The 23,085-nt window shown below is 35.9% G+C and overlaps 1 protein-coding gene across 1 annotated transcript; it reads left to right on the forward strand.

The window, feature by feature from the left end:
- Positions 1-8,251: 8,251 nt before the first annotated feature.
- Positions 8,252-9,849, forward strand: LOC113290766 (pheromone-processing carboxypeptidase KEX1-like). The gene is made up of 3 exons (XM_026540349.1): positions 8,252-8,409; positions 9,235-9,646; positions 9,760-9,849. The coding sequence occupies exons 1-3, from the start codon at positions 8,252-8,254 to the stop codon at positions 9,847-9,849; spliced, it is 660 nt and encodes a 219-aa protein (XP_026396134.1).
- The last annotated feature ends 13,236 nt before the right edge of the window (positions 9,850-23,085 follow it).

Raw genomic sequence — 23,085 nt, forward strand, 5'->3', positions numbered from 1 at the left:
CACTCTTCCAGGTTATTTGCGTAGCCATGGTATTATCCATCAAACTAGTTGTGTTGGTACTTCACAGCAAAATGGTGTTGCTGAACGGAAAATACGTCATATTCTGGAAACTACTCGTGCTCTTATGATTCAGATGCATGTTCCAAAGAAATTCTGGTCTCATGGTTCTCTGACGGCCACTTATTTGATCAATCGTCTTCCTAGTCGTGTGCTTGAGTTCAAATCTCCATTAGAGGTTTTGAAACGTCATCAGCCTGGTATTCTCATCTCAGAGTTTTCGGTTGTGTCTGTTACGTACATTTACAGGAAAAGCATCGTGATAAACTGGATTCACGGGCAACTAAATGTGTGTTCTTTGGTTATTCATCTACAAATAAAGGTTATATTTGTTATCATCCACCCACTAGAAAGCTACAGATTTCTCGTGATGTTGTATTTGATGAAGCAGCGGCTTACTTTCAGTGTGATTCTGGCAGTCGGTCTCAGGGGGAGTGTTACACAGATTTGGTACCACTTCCAGTTATTAATGAGATACCTACTGCAACAGATTCCCACAGAGATAATGGTGGTGGGGTAGAGTTGGTGGATTTACCTAATGCAGAGTTGGATGTGCATAATGAAGCAGTTCATGAAGAAGCTTCAGACAATAATGTTAGTGTTACTGATGATAATACAGGATTACAAGATGTGCCGCATCAAGTTCCATAATCTGAGGTTATGGTTCCACAAGATCATCAACCAGTGGTACCAATTGTCAGAACCTCAAGTCGTGAGAAGAAGGCTCCAGAGAAATACAAAGATTTCTTTACATATCATTCCGCTGCGTATCATATACAAGCACATTTAACTTATGATCATGTAGGTTCTTCACACTCTGCATTTCTAAGTGCTATACCCAGTCATCAAGAACCTAAAAACTACAATGAAGCAAAGTCTAATCCAAAATGGAAGGCACCAATGGAGAATGAGTTACGTGCCTTAGATGTAAATAATACATACAGTATTGTCAAGTTGCCTCCCGGGAAGAAGACTGTTGGATGTAGATGGGTGTACAAAATTAAATACAGAAGTGATGGAACTGTTGAGCGTTATAAGGCAAAATTAGTAGCAAGAGGTTTTACTCAGAGATATGGAGAAGACTACACAGAAACCTTTGCACCAGTTGCAAAGATGAATACGTTTCGTGTTCTTATGTCTCTTGCAGTTAATAAAGATTGGAAATTGTTTCAAATGGATGTGAAGAATGCATTCTTACAAGGTGATTTAGAAGAAGAGGTGTATATGAGTATACCACCTGGACACCCTCGAGAAGGAGAGAGCAATATGGTTTGCAAACTTAAGAAGGCAATATATGGTTTAAAGCAATCACCACGTGCATGGTATGCAAAGCTAAGTTCAGTACTCATCCAGAATAAGTTGAAAAGGAGTTCTGCCGATTCTTCCTTGTTTATTAAAAGAAGTAATCTTGGTATAACTATAGTTCTAGTGTATGATGATGACCTTGTGATTACAGGAGACAATCAACAAGAAATTAGAAATCTTAAAGCAATGCTTCATTCCAGATTTGACATCAAGGATTTAGGGATACTGAAGTATTTCCTGGGATTAGAAGTTGCTTACTCAAAGAAGGGTATTTTTCTGAATCAAAGAAAATATGTGTTGGACCTGCTGAAGGCTACAGGAAAAATGGGAGTAAAGCCTTGTGATACTCCTACAGAAATTTGCAACAAACTTGATAATGATGGTGATGTGTTAAGTGATATTGGGTCATATCAAAGGTTAGTAGGCAAGTTAATTTATCTCACTGTTACCAGACCTGACATAGCACATGCAGTAAGCTTAGTCAGTCGTTATATGCATACACCTCGTGTTAAACATCTAAATGCAGTAACTAGGATTCTACAGTATTTAAAAGGATCACCAGGAAGAGGAGTTTTGATGACAAAGAATGAAGCCTATTCAATTTCTAGCTACTGTATAACAGCATATTCAGATGCTGATTATGCTGGATGTCCAGTTGATCGTAAATCAACAACAGGGTACTGCATATTCTTTGGTGGTAATCTGGTTACATGGAGAAGCAAGAAACAAAATGTTGTTTCTCGATCAAGTGCTGAAGCAGAATACAGAGCCATGGCTTCAACAACTTGTGAGATTGTTTGGCTGCGAGCATTACTTAAAGATTTGGGTTTTCTGTCATCTCAGCCAGCTAAGATTTTTTGTGACAATCAAGCAGCGATACAAATCGCATCAAATCCCACCTTTCATGAGCGTACAAAGCACATAGAAGTGGATTGTCATTTTGTTAGAGAGAAGGTATTGGCCAAAGTAATATGCACTCCCTTCGTTCGTAGTCATCAACAACTGGCGGATGTTTTTACTAAGGGTTTACCTGTCAAGAAATTCAATGGAATTCTATCCAAGTTGGGCTCCATTGATATCTTCGCACCAACTTGAGGGGGAGTGTTGGAACAAAGGAGAATATTTGGTTTCTCTATTTATGACTGGCTTACACTGCAAGAAAATTTTTTCTAGATATGTTGCTATCTATACGAATATGTGGCATGTATAGGATATATATATACACTTCTTGTAAAACCTCCATTGATAATAAAAAAAACCCTAATCATTCTTCTCCCGTGGACGTAAGCTATAGCCGAACCACGTTAAACTGTGTTTCCTTTTTAATCTGTTTTAGTTAACTGCATAACATCTTATGCAGATCCAATATTGACTGCATAACATCTTATGCATACAGCATAACACCTTATGCATACCAACAGTTACCATGTTAGAAAATGCCAAATATGAAGGACAGATTCCCAGTATACCACATAACACGGCGAATACTTTCTTACAAGAAAAATAATTTGAAAAGCCTCCTGAAATCAGTGAAATCTGTTTGGGAGTTGCAAGATATGCAAAGTCTCCATAGCATTTGTTATCTCCATCGATATTATACTCCAATTTGTCCAACATAATATGCCCACCTTTAACAGCAGTAGAAAACACATAAAAAGTATTTAGAGTAAGACCAAGTGACTCGAGATGAAGAAGAGGTTGATTGTAACTTTTAAACAGCCTCCATACAATGAACCATAACCTTCACCAGGTACCAATAATTCTAGCTCAGTCGCAGATTGCAGGATGTCAACTACAGATGCCAGATGTGCAGTTGTCCCACTTAAACTTCTTGTTTTCCGGTACTGAACAACAATGTTTGTAATGTAACTATCAATGCGGCGATTGACTGGTATATGACTCATGTTGTTTCTTAATTTCTCTGCTAAATTTTCTGTAATCTGTATTTTCTCTATATTTGACAGAACCCAACTACGAATTCTTCCGGCGTAGTTCTCAGTAGTAATATCATCATGAGATCGACATGCACACACAACGACAGAGATATAAGACGAAACAAAAGAATTTTCGTAGGATGAATCTACATATATTGATTCAAATACTTCTTCCTTGTTAAGGAAACTATGAGAAACGATACATGTTTCACCATAATCATCAACTTGAGTATTTTTAACCCTAGATAAAACAGGTTTATCAACATCAGAAGATAGTAAACTAAGATTTGATGACTTACCATTAAGTTTTGACAAATCATACGAAACCTTGTCGACTTGATTTTCTTCTTTCTCGGTAATATAATCGGAGTCTTTTTCGGCTATCTCCTCATCAAGACTTTGTTGATCTTCTGTTTGAGACAACTTAGGAAAAACAATGTGAGTGTTAATAAACATATGATATGCGAATCGAGTACGGAGTAAAGAACAAAATTCTTCCCATGTCGGTTTAGTACGAGACTTTTTTACCCATTGATACCAAGAATCGGCATCGCCTTTAAGATGAGCAGCAGCTATTGGGATTTTAAAAGATGGAATTATTCCATGTAAGATGAAATATTGATCAGCTTGAAAAATCCATCCTTCAGGATCAACTCCTTCAAAAGTTGGAAACTTCAAATTGATTGGCCATGTGTGAATAGTTGTAACAGTTTCAGTGCCGATAGAACCATTAATACCGCCATTAATAATTTGTTGATGTTGAAGAGGAGAAACACCATTATGGCCTTGCTTTCCTTTCATGAATGTCTCTGTAATAGCTTCTTTAATAGATGTTGTCAAAGCTGTTGTCAAAGCAGCAATGTCTTCTTTACGATTAGCTCTGTTAATTTCCTCTCGAATCTTGGCTCTTTCAAGATTTTCGATACGTTGTTTTGTTAAAATTTCGGAAAAATTATGGATTGCATCCTTTAAACCCTTAACTTCCGCATTTAACTCAACAATCGTCATGATATAGAAAGAAAAAAAATTTGCTAAAAATTTATGAATAAAACAAACCTGTTCTGTACCAGATGTTAGGGTTCTAAACCAAAACAATTGTTAAGAACACAAACTAGATAGAACTCTAAAGATAAAATCCTTTTTATGGGGATTAGCCACCTCTGTTGTTTAAGAAACAATAAAAGAACTGAGTTTTGTATTGAAATGAATGATTGAAACCTAGAACAAACTATGGATATATAATGAACATAACTTGAATACTAAGCAAATACGAAATAAGGAAACGTTTGGTGTTGGTGTCCCAACAGTGTTGAATTCGTATTTTGCAGGGAAGGAAATATAGAATGGCTTAACAATGTCGTATCTCAATCAACAACAGAATACACAACAAAGTGTTTGACCAAATTCCTAATACACCTATTGGACCAAACTTGCTTCCATAAAAAGACTCTGCATCTTTACCGTATTTCATGTTGGTATGAGTGATGGTATAGGGAACATCCAATTTCTTAACTTCATAAAGTGCACCATATGTGTTGCCACTTGACTTGATATATCAAGGCATATGGAGGTTGTTAATAGTCTGGGTGACTTATTAAATTAGTGGCAAAACTTATTTGGGAGAACCTCGTGATTCGTGAGTACAACTGAGAACTTGGATTTTGAGATATTAATTTACCTGTTTATGGCATGGCCTCGGTTGTATGTCAGGTATGTACCAAAGTTATTGTGCAGTTGGATTTTGGAGAGTAATTGCGCAGTTGGATTTTTGGAGAGGAAAGAGTTTGTGTCAAAAATATTTTAGGCATGGGTCCCGATTAATTTGACCAAACCAACAAAACATCGGGGCCTTCTTTACGGACTCAACCCCAAGATTTCAAGCTAATCACATCTAATTTTAATGCAGGAACCGACTCTAAATTTACTAATCCATGGCCGGGGCCTAAGTCCCCGGCTTGTTTGACCCGACCAGCAAAACATCGGGGTTGTAGGTCCCGATTAACTTATAGGCTTTATCTCCTAGATTTCAACCTAATCTCACACAAATTTAATATGCGGACATTGCTTGATACTAGATTTGCTAATCCACGGCAAGGGTCGTAGGCCCGGCCTATTTGACTCGACCAGCAAAACACATGGGCCGAAGGCCTCGATCAATCTATAATCTCAACTCTCGTGCCTACCTAGCGGCCCCAGCTAATTTAACCTGACCAACAAAACATTAGGGCAGCAGGCCCCAACCAGTCTATAGGCCAGAGTCGTAACTAATATAATTATATTTTCTATTGTAATTAAATTTTTCTTAATGTCATATATTAGAAGAATTTAAGGGGCCACGACCGGGGCTGTAAGCGCCGGATAATTTGACACGAACACAAAACATTATGGTCTTTAAGGGGTAACTGATAGACGCATTTATGTGTCTAATTTGTCCTCAATGTTTCGTATTGTTGGTACTCGTTTTCGTCCTTATTATGGTGTTTTGTGTATTTTTAGGTATTTTTGGAAAATTAATATTGTTGGAAAAATCGGCTCGAAAAATCACTCGGAACACCCCGGAGGACACTTGCTATACGGATCCCAGATTTGGTTAAGGGGAACCTCAATTACTAAGTGCACCCCAAAAAGTCAGCTGTTATTCGCACCCCACAGCTGGTTAAGGGGATACCATCTTCTTCATTTGAAACTTAAAAATTGGCGGGGAAAAAGTGGCAGCTCTCTGAGAATGTTTCGATCGAAATTTGAAGATGTTCTAGGTGGACTAAAGGGCTGAAACTTCATGGGTAGTTGTGATATGTCATAAAAGAGTTGGTATGGGTGTTTGTTTTGATCAAATTTGGCTGGAAAATCCGTGACAAGAAATAAGGGCAGCCCGTGCATGAGAAGAATAGTTCATGGGTTTTGGAAGATTTATGCGTGTTCTGCTCGTGTATGATGACTCTAGCAACACTCTGGACCGTGAAGAAGATAAATGAGGAGATTTTGCAGCTGTAGAAACACGTGAGAAGCTAAAACAGGGAAGAAAATATTCCTAGAATATTTTTCTTCACTGCCGAGTTTAATGAAAATTTGTGAGAGTTATGGCGTGATATTTTGCTGCTGTTGAGTATATATAGGGTGAGGGGATCATAGAGAAGGGAGACGGAGAGATTGGGAGAGAAAAAGAGCACCACAGAGAAAAAAATCAAATTTGCAGAGCTGCCATTTCTGCTGCTGCAAAACTGAAGAACACGAAGAACGAACCTGCACCAGCAGTCGTTTTTGAACAGTGACAGCAACTCATTCTGTGGGTCGCAGTTTACAGGCAGACTTAAAAAAGCAACAACAACAGTAGGGCTCTTTGTAACGGTTTTTGCAACAGTTATAAGCGTTGCAAACCCGATTTTTATTATAATTCTCCCTTATTCATCATTTGTAACCCTTTGAGCATAAATGAAATCAACTTTTGAGCGTGTTTCCAACATGATGAGCGACTAATTCTCTCATAACCAAGGAAATGGATGAAGCTATTCACACATGAACAATGGGTAACTATTTCACTTTCTCTAATATTTAATTATAATTCACTCAATCACTGCTTTTGCAGAGTTCTTAAAAGTTTACATAATTTTCTTCATTAGTTGTGATTCAATTAGATAGGTTATGCTTTGGTTAGATAATCTATGCTTAGGGGATACAATTAATATTTGAGAATATGTTTGATTATTTGTGGATTAATAAATAAAGGATTAAAAGGATAATTAGAGTTATGAAATATTTGACATCATTCATGTGTAATAGTGGATTCTCGTGTCTTGGTTATTTTCCAATCACTTGAAATCAATTTTGAGTTAAGTTTTCTATATTTTTAAGTTCTATTAAGTCTAGAATTCATTGCCTTCACAAGCCTCAACGAACTCTTTACTACAACATCATTGAAAATATCATCAGTAACGTCCTAGATCTTTAAAGGGTCACGTCCGAGGCTGTAAGCCCCATCTATTTGACACAACCAACAAAACATTAGGCCATTCTTAAGGGTCACGTCCAGTCTGTAAGTCCCGACTAATTTGACATGACCAACAAAACACTAGGTCATGCTTAGGAGGCCAAGGCCGGGGTTGTAAGCCCCGACTAATTTAACCGTTCTAATCTAATTAGTTTTTTAGTGACTAAAATTTTATGGAAAAACACTGACCTGCGGACCAAACAACAAAAAAAATTAAAAAGGTTGAGCCCCGGCCTTAGGTCGGGGTGATACCTAGTAATTATATATAAACAATTATTTAAGGGTAAGTTTTGTCATTTTAACATAATAACGAGGTTAAAATGGAAAATCAATTAATTAAATAATTAAAATTGAGTGGGTCTACAACTTCTGCTTTTACTGCTTTAAAAGTTATTCATGGGTAGCTTTTAAAAGTTGGCCTTAAACAAAAGTGCTTTTGGAGAAAAGCACTTTGAAAAAATTTTACCAAACACTATTTTACTAAAAAGTTTGTTACAAGTTGGTTACAAAGTGCTTTTGCTGAGAAAAAAGCAATCCCAACCGGGGCTATAATCAAGGATACTTGTTTTCAGTAAGATTTTGTCCAAAAACTTATGACTCTGGTCTAACATTTGTCCAACGTGTTGGTATCGGGAAGTTACTTTTATATCTAATTTTAATTAATTTTGTGTAATTATTTACCTGGCCGGATTGGGGTATCCCTAGATTAGTTGGGGTATACACAATTTTAAAGAGATTCATTTGAAGGGCTAATGGAGTGTTAAAATGGGAAAAGTTACAAAAAAACCGTTATGTATTATAATTAAAACTAAACCAAACTCCTTCAACTTCATTTTCATTTCATCTTCTCCTTTTCTTCTCTACTATATATACCGACCAAATTGGTCGCTTATTTTTGTAAAAAACTATTGAAAACTCGTCGAAATCGTCGATTCGAAAATTCCATTGTCGATTAATCTCTTCAAAAATGCATAATCTGAAGCGTATGAAAAACACTTCTAGAAGACCTAGTACTGAAGACCCTGGATTTAGAAAAGTAATTCAATATAAACGGAATATAAAAACAATTGACAAAGAAGAAATCATTGAAACTGCTGAAACCGAAGAAATAGCGCGATTGAGAAAGTAAGTGCCTACTTAAACTCACTCCAGTACTTCGGTTTGTTGTTTGCATGTCAAATTAGGGCAGAAAAATCGAATTTCTGAATTTGCAGTTATGTAGCCGGCAGGGTTTTTGTTCCACGACTATACTGACTTTTCATGTTTAGGTGTAGTCGTTATCTTCCTAGGTTGAAGATGGTGACGAATTTTCATCATTTGGGAAATATATCTACAAGGTCGTCATGCTATTCAACCTAGAACCTTGCCGACTAGTGATGTACATTATTAGACATCAGGCCTAGAAATCATAAAATGTCAACTAATGTTGTGAAGAAAAAAACTGTGTTTCATGAGTTCCATTTTGTTATTAGCCGGCATATTATGAGAATAGTACCTGCACTCTATGGATTATCAATCCTGCCGACTAAATGCTGACCAAAACCTAGTTTATTTGTGAAACATTTTGTTATTCGTCGTTATTGTTTTTTCCCCCTAAGATGCCGACTTTTATTTAGTCGTCACATAGTTTCACTCTCGTCCCTGACGACTAATATCTTTTGTATCTTAGTCGTTTCCTTGTTCAAGGGTTTACCCTGACAACTAATTGAATTGTATTTCCATTTTTTCTTTCTTAGGTTGCAAAAGGTCAAGCAAGGAAAAAAAGAAACCTGTTAATTCTCCTTCAAAACCTCCTCACGTAGACGACAAACTCTTGACTGCAACACATCGAGGGGCATTCGTTGAGACGGTAACGCTCAAGATCCGTGAAACAAATGATTCTCAGGGTCCACCTGAACCAAGTGATTATGATGAAACTCCAGATAAAGACCAATCAATTCCATCTGATAGACAAGGTAATGATGATGATGACGGTGTTCGAGGAACTTCGGATGCTGGAGGAGATAACGATGATGATGATCAAGCAATGCCACCTGCTGGAGGAGGTAAGAATGATGGTGATAAGAATAATGGTGATAAGAATAATGGTGATAAAGATAATGATGTACAAGGTAAAATTGTTGAAGAGGAAGAAGAAGGTAAAGGTCAAGAAATAGGGGTTGGGGTTGAACAACAACCTGAAGCTGCAACTTCAACCGGAAAGAAGAGGGTTATCAATAAACCTATTGATTCCCACATGCCGCCCTCTCACTTGAAAAGGCAACAAAAAGCAGGTGAGCCTCTACGAGGGTTACCAGAAGATGGTGGAACTGTTCTTTTTGGATACAAAGACTCATGGGCTTATGAAATCTATTATACTCTCGTAAGTAATCTCAATCTCACTTTGTTTTTATTTAAGACATTTTATCTTAAATTTGTTTCAAATGTTTGTATTTTATATTTTAAAATTGTGTGTTTTTGGTTTATGTTATTTAGGATCATACGAATTTCCATCCGTATTTTGAGGCGCCAAGCTTCAACTTTATGATGAAGAAATGGCCACTTGACAATAATGTGATGTCGTGAAAGAGATTGTCAAGAACTCCGGGTTGTGGCATGCATGCGGTGAAGAGTTCGGTTGTTGAGTTTGAAAAAGTTACCATATCTGCATTTTATGAGAGGTTCTACGAGGACACTGATATAATTTTATTCCCATTCGGTGAGATGGCGGTAACTCTCGATGACTGCCATCAAATCCATCCAAGATGGAGATGATGATCAAATTTCTTGGGAGAATATCTTTAAATTGACCAAGATCTTGTTCGGTTTGGATGGGAAGCAGTCAGAAGCTATGTTTGTGGAGAAGGATGGTTATACAAGCAAGAAGTTAAGTCTGAAGAAGTTGAAGGACGCATACTCTGGGACCCAGGAAATCTTTGATAGAGAAGGAAGTGTGAACTTGTTACGAATCAATGTTACTGCGTCGGCTTATTTGTTATATGTCTTAGACAACTGTATCTTCCCCGACAGTTCCGGAAACTTGGTCGATGGCAAGTATCTTCAACCATTGCATCCCCTTGATCAGATGCATCTGTATTCTTGGGGTACTTCGGTGGTTGGCTTCTTGAATGAAGAGTTGACTAAGGCTTCAAGGGCTCTAGTGAAGCAAGTTAACGAGAATTTAAGTCTCGTCCAGGTAATTCAATTGTCTAAATCATATATATTCGAAAAATGCTTGTAAGATAATATTCTTACTAAACTTTGTGTTTGCATAGGTTTGGATATATGAGCACTTAAATTCTTTGGTGAAATCCAACCCCAACATCAAAGTCAACACTAGCCTTACGAAGCACAAGCCAAGAGGACGCCGATATACTTTTACTGGTGGTCAAGAAAAGGATATGCCTCAGCAGCTCATCAACATGCGAGTTGCCTTGGATAAAATGAGTACGAGTGAAGTAATATTTGATCTGTATCGAGATGATAGGAAATATAGAATAATCGTAAGGAGAAATGATGTTGCATTTTACTATGGTCCCTTATTTTACCCCCAAGGATTTTCAGTGTACGATCCACATCGGGTAATACGACAAGTGGGTTACGTCCAAGAAGTACCCCATCCCAGTGATGAACCATTCTATAAGTGGCAAGGGAAGAGTGCACCCCGTCCCAAAAAACTATTGACGTCGTTTAAGTTCTACCACCAGAGATTTCTTATTGGGACGAAAGACGTGCTCATAAAATCGATTTGAGTCTTTTGAACGAGGTGATCGAAGGTCATGAAGCTCATGAAGATTACATGACGTGGTACTTAGGTTTTGCTCGTCCTACTCTGATTGGGGAATAAATTATTGAACAACCGGATCGCAAGAGGAATAACACCGGAAAAGACCCAACAACAAGTCTTAAGAATTTTGTAAGTATTTTAGAGTTGCTCTTATTGTTTTAAGATTACATTATCGAATCAGGTTATTAGTTGTTTGTTGTTTAATTGAAAATAAAATGAGCACTTAAAGACCCTTGTCAAGATGATGTGTTGCGCGAGAGATAGAGGAGAGGCTTTATTGGCTGAATAGCAAACTAAGCACATTGACTATGCTAAGAATGTTGACAATGAAGATGTCACTGAAATGTTCCAACGAGCTAATGTTGAACTAAAGAGGCCTCATACCCATGTAAGTGGTAGTGGTTGTCGCGAAAGTGCTAAACAGAGCCGTGGTGGTGGTAGTGGTAGTGGTCGTGGTCGTGAATGAATGAATTTCTAGTTTGTTTCTTTATGTGTTAGACAAAATGTTAAAGTTAATGGTTGGACAAATGTATCTTTAAGGTTGTTTGGACATATGTTTTTTTTTTTTTGGGAAAAATGTTGGATTCCTAATTGGTGAATGAATTATTTGTTTAGTTATGTTAATTTTCAACAATTTACTCGGCAAGGTTTCGGTACATTTATAGTGACGACCACACCATGGTCGTCATGGTTTTCAATTGACAGTCTGTCGATCCTGATAGCAGAATTGGTGCGGTTACCAGGGTTGTCACGTTAAGAACTTTATGACCTAACCGACTATATTTTAGTCGTCATTATATTAAACTACTACCATGCCGACTAAGAGGCGGTTGGAACTGACCTCCTCTTCTGTGTGAAAATGTTAATAGTCGTCATGTTAAGAACATTACGACCTAAACGACCGTGCATTAGTCGGCGTCTTCTCAAATAACTATCGCTTCGACTAATATTCAATGAATTTGAACTTTTCATGTGTGATCAATTGCTAATAGTCGTCAGATAAACAATGTTACGACCCTGCCGACTATAAGTTAGTTGTCAACGCAATAAACATATATCGTGCCGACTATAGGCAGAAGAATATGACCTTCTTATGTGTGTGAAAATTCTATTAGCTGCCATGTAACAAAATTACAACCCTTACGACTAAGGATGGTCGGCATACTGGGGAAACAAAAAACTTGACGACGAGTTCAAAATTCAAAATTTTGCAAGTACAACTGCATTGATTGGCTATCCCAACAGCTAGATTTTGGCACTATCCTATAAATACACTAGTTCTCTCTACAAAACAACACACACCTATTTTCAAATATGAAAAGACGAGGGTACTCGAATATACCTTAATCTAAAAATTTTCCAAGTATAAGTTCTTTCTCCGAAAGTGATTGTTTATAAACTGAGTCGAGACAATACAACTAATCGGTTCACACTTCATGTGATCGTCTATGGATACGAGATCGAGACAATATGATAACAAGATAACTTGTGTGATTGAATATGGATACAAGACCGAGACAATACAACAACGAAGTATGTTTACTTGATAATAGGTCCAGACATAACCAAACTTTAGGAATTGTCTATCAAGTAAAATAGGAATTAACTTTTGTGTAATTTACTTTAAATTATAATAACAACAATTATAATTGCGGAAAATAAAAGTAAATGACACAGCAATATTTTGTTAACGAGGAAACCGCAAATGCAGAAAAACCTCGGGACCTAGTTTAGAATTGAATACTATCAGAATTAAGCCGCTATACAAAATCAAACCAACTTCATATAGTTGAGACAAGCAACTAAACCTATAGTTTACCTAGTTTCCTCAGTATCCCTGTGCCTCCAACTTGTTAATAAGTCACGCACTTGGAACAATTCCTTTGGTTCGTATTCCAAACAGTAAAGGAACAACAAATCTGTTCGGTAACAACTCTTTTCAAACAACGTGATTTGAGTTTTACAAAGGCTCTTCCGTTTAACCAGTAAATCCTTTGTCGGGTCCTTAGATCAATCTCTCAACAACTACCGAAGTAATTGTTAGACTATGCAATCAATACTTGAAAATGCGGGGGTCTAGCAACCACACCCAACAATTCGTTTGGAAATCTGAGAAGACTTACTCCAATATACTTTCTAGAGAATCAACTAGACAGTCAGACTCAATCTAGAGTAAAGTATATCAAAGAGTTTAATATCTCTAACTCTTAATTCAATCCGCAATCATCAAATAGAAATATGCGAGTCCGATTGAATAATAGGAGTAACTTAAACGGTACCAAAGACCAATGTTCAAGTGTCAATTAATGTAAATAAACAACCCAAGATTGGATATTCTAATTGATTCATCTTAATGCACAACCCGTGATATTTAAATTATATAACAAAATATAATGCGGAAAAGAAATAACACAGACACCAGAATTTTGTTAACGAAGAAACCGCAATGCAGAAAAACCTAGGGACCTAGTCCAGATTGAACACCACACTGTATTAAGCCACTACAGACACTAGCTTACTACCAATTAACTTCGGACTGGACTGTAATTGAACCCTAATCAATCTCACACTGATTCAAGGTACAGTTGCGCTCCTTACATCTCTGATCCCAGCAGTATATTATACACTTGATTCCTTTAGTTGATCTCACCCACAACCAAGAGTTGTTAGACCCAAAGTCGAAGACTTGATAGACAAATCTGTCTCACAGAGAAAAGTCTATAGGATTGAATAAATATGTCTCCCACAGAAATACCCAAGAGTTTTTGTTCCGTCTTTTGATAAATCAAGGTGAACATGAACCAATTGATAACCCAGACTTATATTCCCGAAGAACATCCTAAAATTATCAATCACCTCATAATAAACTTAATCGACTAGCGAAACAAGTCATTGTAGAATCACAAACGATGAGACGAAGTGTTTGTGGTTACTTTTCTATCTTGCCTATCGGAGATATAAAATCTCGAGTCAATTATTTCAATTGTACTCAACATGATAGAAACAACAAGATCAGATCACGCAAGTACAAAGATAATAGTTGGGTATGGCTTCACAATCCCAATGAAGTCTTCAAGTCGTTAACCTACGGGGTCTCGAGAAGAAACCTAAGGTTAAAAGAGAATCGACTCTAGTTATGCAACTAGTAACACATAGGAGGTGTGGGGATTAGGTTTCCCAGTTGCTAGAGTTCTCCTTTATATAGTTTTCAACTCAAGGTTTACAATCCAAGATACCTTGGGAACAAAGCATTCAATACTCACCGTTAGATGAAAAACCTGATTCAACCAAGCTAATATCTTTCAACCGTTAGATCGAACTTAGCTTGTTACACACAAATGAAATATACCCTCATTTAGGTTTATGTAACCGTACCTAAACGTGTAAACCGTGTTGGTTCAGAAATAGTTAACCGAGGTTAGCCATATGATTACTCTCATATCAACCTTATTCATCTCAACCATAACTAGTTCAAATGACTCAAATGAAACTAGTTAAAGAGTTGTTAAATTGATATAGAAAACACAATTGAAACCAAATCGGTCTGATTCACTTGAATCAATCATGAACATTATAGCCACGGTTTGCAAAGATTGCATTCCTTATGATTTAAATGTTTAAGTCCATGAAATGACCGATTTGACAAAGTAACCAGCTTAAGTATGCGTACTTAAGCAACCGGATTTGAGTTTGTTAGTTTCCAAACTCAGCAGAAATTTTCGGTTCGAAAACTTCCGCCAGTATGCGTACGGGTACGCATACTTAAGATGACTAGTTAAGAGTTTGTCAAAACCAAACTCAGCAGAAATTTTCGGTTCGAAAACTTTCGCCAGTATGCGTACGGGTACGCATACTTAACATGTCTCCTTCACCAATTTCGTATACACACATATGCATACACTTGGCTTCCGGTTTATGGATTTATACACTAATGTGAGAACGCACTATATATACTTATATCCAAACATGGTTACATTCCCAACTCTTTATTTCAATCATTGAAACATTCTTCTATAATGACAATAGCCGTTTTCACACACTATTAGCATCAAAGCAATTTTCAAGATATTGAAATAATCATTATTGAAACATTCCAAGCCTACATCAAATGATTGTATCACACAAACCATGTAAGATGTTACTCGGAAATTTTCTCATGATATAAGATGAACTTGGCCGAAGCGAAATCTTATCAACACATATTTCGAGAAATATGTAAGCGAGATATACTCAGCTCGAAATCTCAAATGTGTATAGAGAAAACTATATCCTAACACGACTTATGTCTCAATATAGGAGATAGTAGAAATAGACTTTCCAAGTGATAGATGAGTTCAAGTCTCCACATACCTTTTGTCGAAGAAGTTCCACAAGCTCCCCTTAGTAGTTCTTCGTCTTCAAATGATGAACTCTGTGAAATCTAAGCTCAACTACACTATCTATGTCCTAGTCCGAGACATCTATAAATAGGCTAGAAATCAAGACTTATAGTTTTGATCACTAACATTGACAAACATGCTTGAGATAGCAATGCATGCGAGTTCGACCGAGCAGTGCTCTAACAATCTCCCCCTTTGTCAATTTTAGTGACAAAGCTACCAATACATATGGATTACAAAATAGATAGAAACTGTAGCTTCTCATCCAAATGCTTGATCTCCTTGGAATCTTCAACGCGACTCGAAATCTTCGCCACTTCCAAGTACTCCATGATCCTAAAGGTTGTAAGTTCAGCATCATAGTTGTTGAAGATCCGTAGCGATAACAATGAGAAAAAAAATGCTCTCAATCATTGTTACACGGTGTCATAGTATTATTGCACATCATCAAAGTTCAATTGTATCACAACTTTGACAACAATACTATGGTGATATGTATTACTCCCCCTTAGTCAATACTTCATCTCAACATGAAAACCACTCCCCCGTACATAATGATCCATAAACCATATGTATTTGTAGTATCACACGATACATTAATTCTCCCCATTTTTGTCAATATAAATTGGCAAAGGTACGAAAACTAGTGGGATCCTCATGAAATTTTCACAGTTTCGGAATTCTAATAAACTAATTAACTTACTAAATTAATTAACCTAATCAGATTTATTAGTGTTAATTAAACAAGGATAGATTAGCCATTTGTGTAAATATGTGGCTAACGGTTTTTGTGTTTTACTTCAAAATGACCTTATTTTGTCCCATTAGGTATGCGCTATCTCGCTAGTATTTTTTATTGACATTGTGAATTATTCCTCGTGGAAATATTGTATATAGTACACATTAAATTTCACAAAGCCATATAAAAGATATGGATTAATACTTAATGACTACATCATCAAGATCTTATTGTAACAAAGAGATATTCTTGCAATAATATGAAGAGTGGAGTATTTATAATTCATATAAGATAATTGATCTTATTGAAGATTAGTCATGTTTTCTAATTGTCTCTGTATACACAAGATTTTATGTTTTGTTCGATATTAATATTAAAAAAAGTATTTTAATTGAGTTACTTGGTTTTTGATACTCATATTTTGACCAAAACTTGGGTTTGGTCTAACATTTGTCCAGCCTTTGCGTTTGGTCTAAAGACCGACGTTGACCTGGATCGACTTTTTTAAATATCGACTTCTGTGTAGTAATTACGAAAAATATTAAATAAAATCAATAACTTAACAATGTTACCATTATACCCTTAACCAAACAAAGTAATTACAAAGATGATAATGATGATTCCCCTTGCGTCTAACACTACACTCCCTTGCAGACTCGATTCCACCATTCCAATATCAGTTTCACTCCCAATGCAACATGCCAACATCACTTGTTCATCCGTAGTTTTCGAATGCATCTGTAATGCATGTTTACTTGCAATCGATTCAACACACAACATATTAGCATAACCACAACCACACTGTCATCCAATACCCATCTTCTTCTTTAACTAGTTCTTTGTAATTCTTCAATTAAAACCCCGAATTGAACAACCACAAGCCCTAATTATTCATTGAACTTGGCCACTGTCAAACCCTAATTTCCATTCTTAACAGCAACAATCATCTTCTATCTCTGTTCAAAATAAAATCCAAGCAAAATCCGTTCTTCTCAACTTCAACAGACTCCCATGCAGCTATTTCATTTCTGCTTCAACTCAATCCCTGACTTCATTTATCCCAATCTCAATCTCCTTCCTGTTGGCTTCAAATTCTTCACCAGCAGACTCAAACCCAATCCTATCATTTCTTCCCAGCTTATCTAACAACATCAATTCAAACCCAATTGATTTCTTCAATTCATCGTCAATTAAGTTCCAACTTCTGATTCTTCAAACAGAGCCACCACAAACCCATCATTTCTGGTCACACAGAGACGTTCAATCACCAATAGATTACCTTCATAAGACAACAAACCCAGTTATTATTTCACCACAGAATTTGAATTTCTTCCATCTATTTCACAGATTCAAATCAAACCCTAACATCAAATTGATCTCAGCAGAACCCTAACTTCAATTATGTTCGATTAAAACACTTTTAATAAAGAAAACCCTTCACATCAATTTTTCTTTACTATCAGTCTCGAGTCTGTATACAATGATTAAAATAAGAAAGAAAAGATAAAGATGGTTTTGAGATTCGACGTTTCTCTGTGTGTAAGAAGGGAGAGATGCGATGACATTGTTGAGAGATATGTATTAGTGAAATTCCTAAGTATCACTCTGATTTTCGCCTGGTCTTTTTTTTTTCTTTTTCATTGTCTAGGATAGATCTATGAAGGGGAAGACGAAGATTGTGATCAAAAAAAGAAGAAAGACAAAGATAGCCTCGGGTGTATTGTTTAGATATTGGTTGTGTAAGATAAGATTATATACGTGTTTGGATCATTACCGTGTATTTATTAATGACATCCTAGCCGTTAGATTCTAAGCCCACATAAGGGGTTTATTTGGAAACTCAAATAATTTATTTCATGAAATTAATTAAAATCTTGTCAAGAACAGTCAACCTAAGTCAACGTTGGAAAGGCTGGACAAATGTTAGACCAAACCCAGGTTTTGGTCAAAATGTGAGTACCAAAAACCAAATAACCCTTTAATTTCCTTTCAAGACAATCTTTGTAAATCCATTTGCAAAGCATTGGAATTCTTTTTCGCATGTGAATCGATAAAACTCTTTTATAAGTTTTTGATTGGCATTAGAAAAGGATTTTAACTTATTCATTTATTTTTTTTTGCTTCTGGAGAGACTGCATCAAACTCAATTGCGATCAAGTTGAGCGTCAAAAAAGAAAGGTCTAAATCACCCTTGGAAATCCTTAAGAGATCCAGTGCCGTACTTTATTTTCGTCAACTGTTTGGTGACAACTATGATATATGGGTTCGTGGTACTATTATTGCACTTCATGCAAAGAATAAGTTGGGTTTCGTTGATGAAGTGGTGCCAAAACCAACTTCGCGTCGTAATTATCTGAGAAGAATCGGACTGATCGATCCAGGTCTAAATGTTTTGAGGAGTTGGTTAATAAGCATGTCCTCATCCTCGAATTTTTTAATATTATTTATGTAAGTCATACAACCCTTTGGGACAAACGTAGTTAATCGTTAGAGCAAATTCTATGGGAAGTATAACATTACTTCGTTCACTACTTCAAAAAAATATCATCAAAGGTCATTCACCAAACTTGTAAAAAAAACTAAAAACACCTAAAATTACTTTAAAATCAATTAGATTAATCTTGCAAAATCTGTTAGCATTAAAATTTATTTTTTCTCTTTGATATAAATTGTTGGGTTTCCAATTTACATAGATTTGTGTTTATTCATTTTCCTAAAATTTATAATAATATTTAATTCTTGATCCATTTTTTTTCTTGTCTCTTTACCTATTATCATGAACTATTTCTCAAGCATGCATAATTACACGAAGTTGGGGAGAAATGACAAAAACATAAATCATGACAAAAAAGGGGATAAAGAGAGATGTGAGAAACTGAATCAATTACAATTAATTCACGTATAGCCTTGCATAATCCCATGAAGTAGGGGAGAAATAATGTCAGAAACAAAAACCATGACAAAAAGAAAGGAATAAAAAGAGATGTGAGAAACTGAACCGATTACAATTAATTCGCGTGTAGCCTTGTGTTTGGTCAATTTTTTCATAGGTTTCGTTTTTCTTCCTGTCCCCTACCCGACAAATCTTAAAATCACAACATCTTCTTTTTTGGAAAAATTTGGCCTTTAAAAATTGTTTTAATTTTAAAAATTGGAAAAAAAATAATTTGAAAACTAAAATCAAGTTAAAACAAAACGTGGAAAAATTAACTAACGGTGACTAAATAATTTATCTATCTTAGGACACATTTTCTCACCCTACTACAACTACTTCTTACACCACGACATTATCGTCACCGTTCCACCAGTCTCACCACTACCCACCACCATTATCACCACCGCCGATCCACCACCACCACCCACCAACTATCTCAGGACCCCTTTTCTCACCCTACTACCACTACTTCTTCCACCACCACATTATCGTCACCACTCCACCAGTCTCACCAGTACCCACCACCATTATCCCCACCACTTCCCACCATCACAATCACCATTAATGCTTACTGATATGGTTAGTATCAAATAAATTTATTATGTATTAACAACAATATATTCATTTGCTTAATTAAAGAAATATTTATATTAAACTTTAATTAAACGTGATCATTTATAGCAGTAGATTTATGTTCTGCAAGTATAAATTTGATCGTTCTTTATCTAGCCTAACTTGCCCAAACTTTATTTTGCATTCTGGAAATGTAATCAATTTTATTTTAATACTAAAAGTCGTGATTTATTCGATCGGGTACTATAAATAGCTGGGATCCCATTTGGGTGATCCAGCGGTCATGATCATATTGTCTTATATGATTTAGTATCCTCCTCAAAATATTTGTGTTTTGTCCTTACCAGTTGTGCTAAAAACAGGCAATTACATCTATCACAATAAAATGTTGCCCATTTTGTAAAGACACAAAACTATTATTGTCCACTACTATTCACCTGACATCCACTACCGTACGTAAAACCAGCCACGCCCACTATTTTTTTCACCACCAGTAATGTTACCACCTTCACCACTCACAAATACCCGCCACTGTTTCCACCACCCACAACTTCTTTCACTACCACCATTAAAAATTATTAATATAATTTGTAACAGGGGTCAATGTGGTACAATGGTAAAGTCATTGGGTGATGGTACCGTTAAGTGAGTTCGAAACTCGCCAGCACCAAATTGTTTACCGATCAAAATATATATATATTAATAAACTTATTTATTAATAAAAACATGCATTTATTAGATTCATTAAATAAAAAATTATCATGAAAAATTAATTAATCATTCATCATGAGTAATTAATAGGACGCTAATTAATAAAGTATTGATTAGTTGAAAAAATCACGGCCATAGATTTATCCCTCCTAGATAAATCTCGGCCACTCTTTATCTAGCCCAACTTACCCAAGTTTTGTTTTGTATTCTAGATTGGTACAGGGAAAGTCAATGACCTTGTTGGTTGCTTAATTCACTTATACCCAAAATCAAAGGCAACATACTATATGTTGAAATATGATCGTAACGGTATGATAAATTTGCGGGATCTGTATTCCTGCTCAAATGCTTTAAGATCCACCAATTAAAACGTTGACTTATATTAGATAAAAAGATTCAGATGTTTCGACTTACTGTGCTTGTTTGAGTTTATTGAATATTATGCAGCCATGTATTTATGGTCATGAAAAGGGACTTGTTGATCAAATGAATAAAGATCGAGATATGGAGTTACTTCAAGGACTAGTTGATCGATTATCCAACGTTCGTAGTCAAATACTTTTGATTGATCTTTTTCCATAAACTAAAAGAATTTATGCTTTGATCCGGAAAGATGAACAACGACAAACTATAAATCAAAATCTTGTTTCCCAAGTCGAATATGTTGCTCTTAATGTGAAAGGAAACAATAGCCATCAAAATCTCATGCATCATCCTCCAGTAAGCGTACCAGGTACTCATGTGATCAATGTGGTCGTGTCCGAAACTTTAAGGATCGTTGCTTTAAGATAATTGGATATCAACCCTAGGTAGTAAGTTCGCGAATGATTCACGAATCATTCGCGAATTTTTACGTTATCACGAATTTTACCGTCTTATTCGCGAACGTTTGCAACTCCGAACCCAAGTCGCGTATTATGTGGCATTCCCGGATTATTCGCGAATCGTTCAAGAATTTTACGTATCCCGAATGATACGTCCGCTTAATTTTCCATAAATTCTTTAGCTTTTACGTTTTCAAAGACCCTATTCTCTGGGATTTACTGCCTCCCGAGCATACACGACCCAATATTAGACGTGTTGTAATTTTTATGAAACAAAAATGACCGAAGAGATTTGAAGGTGAAGGTGAGAGAGATCTCAAACTCACTAACCAAGCATCTAAACCACCATATGACGTCCTCTTGGATGACTAATGTTGTATATATAATTAATATCATCATATTAAGTTTATTTTTTCTTTAAATAACTCACACATATGCATAAAATTGGTCTATGACCTTATAAATACAAATTATTTGTCATATATAGATACCGAATTTTCAGAGCGAACTCACATTTATAAATCGAATTATACACGTACGTATGTCTTTCCGAATTACTGATGAATCACGTCCCGTTAACCGAATTTTGGAGGGAATCTGAATTTTACAAAACCGTATAATACTCGTACGTTTGTCGTTCCGTACGTTTGTCGAATCCCGAATTGCTAACTAGGATATCAACCTCGTGAGGAAGTATGGGCAAATGCAGTCTTTACCATTAATGCATCTGCAACACCACGTGAGCTATTCACGGATGATTAAACACAATCTTATGCAACACCAAGCTAGCAGGTAATGTGTTTTGTATGTCTTTTCCTATTGATACTTGGGTAATGAATACAGATGCAACAAATCATATTTGTCGTAATACCTTTTCTTCTTTTCTTCAACACTTAAAGTTAATACATCTAACCTTAACGTTGAAAGTTACTCATATGGGAACTGTCACTTTTCTTATAAATTAATTCTACACAATCTGTTACATATTCCACATAAATATCAAGAAAATAATTGTTTTATGGGGTTTGAAATAAAATTGGCTTCATTATCGGAACGCACCTTTTGGATTTCTGGGATAAAAACACCCCTTGATTCATAAAGATATCCGAGATACGATATTTAAATGATTTTGAACATGTACGATAAAAATGCAAGAAAATTAAACATTCATACTTGAATTGATTTTGAACATCTAAAATTTATACATGCCTTATGTCTATTAAGACAACTGCTTGCTTGGATCCGATTTTGCTACTTGAACAACTACATAACAGCTGATTTACAACGGCTGCTAATGTGGTGGAGAGAGGTTGGTGTTTTTTGTTTATCCGGTCACTAGAAAACTTATCTAGTCACGGGAAATTTTCTTAATATTTACTTCCATTGGATATATCAAATGTTTGAGAAAAACAATGTAAAGATCAAATCCCTTTTCCATTCAGTTTCTTTTCCGCAGCATAACTTTAAAATTCTTCAAACCCTATCATTATACTCTTATTAAATTTCTTCTCTGTGTAAATCACTCTTCGAAAATTGAGAATTTCAATCATCTCCCAATATACGTTCGCAGGTTGAAAAGTTATGAATCTTGGATTTTTAATCTGATTTTGTTACTCTCTTTTGTAACCACAAACAATAAGGGGACCAGGAAGAATTGAGATGAAATTTTTTCGAAGAAAGATATTTTTTTAAGAGGTAATCTTTATTTCTCTATGTAGTCACTTTTATTAGTATTTTTCTAGTTTTCTTATTGTTGATGGTGGTTTTTGGCTTAGGACGAAAACTGTAAAGGTCTGTTTATCTGACCCGGCATCAAAAGTAGTAGACTTTGATATGTCTATATTCCGCAAGGAATTAAAAAATATATCAAAACA

Source organism: Papaver somniferum, chromosome 6 (genome assembly GCF_003573695.1).
Source record: "Papaver somniferum cultivar HN1 chromosome 6, ASM357369v1, whole genome shotgun sequence".
In the NCBI taxonomy this organism is placed as follows: Eukaryota; Viridiplantae; Streptophyta; class Magnoliopsida; order Ranunculales; family Papaveraceae; genus Papaver; species Papaver somniferum.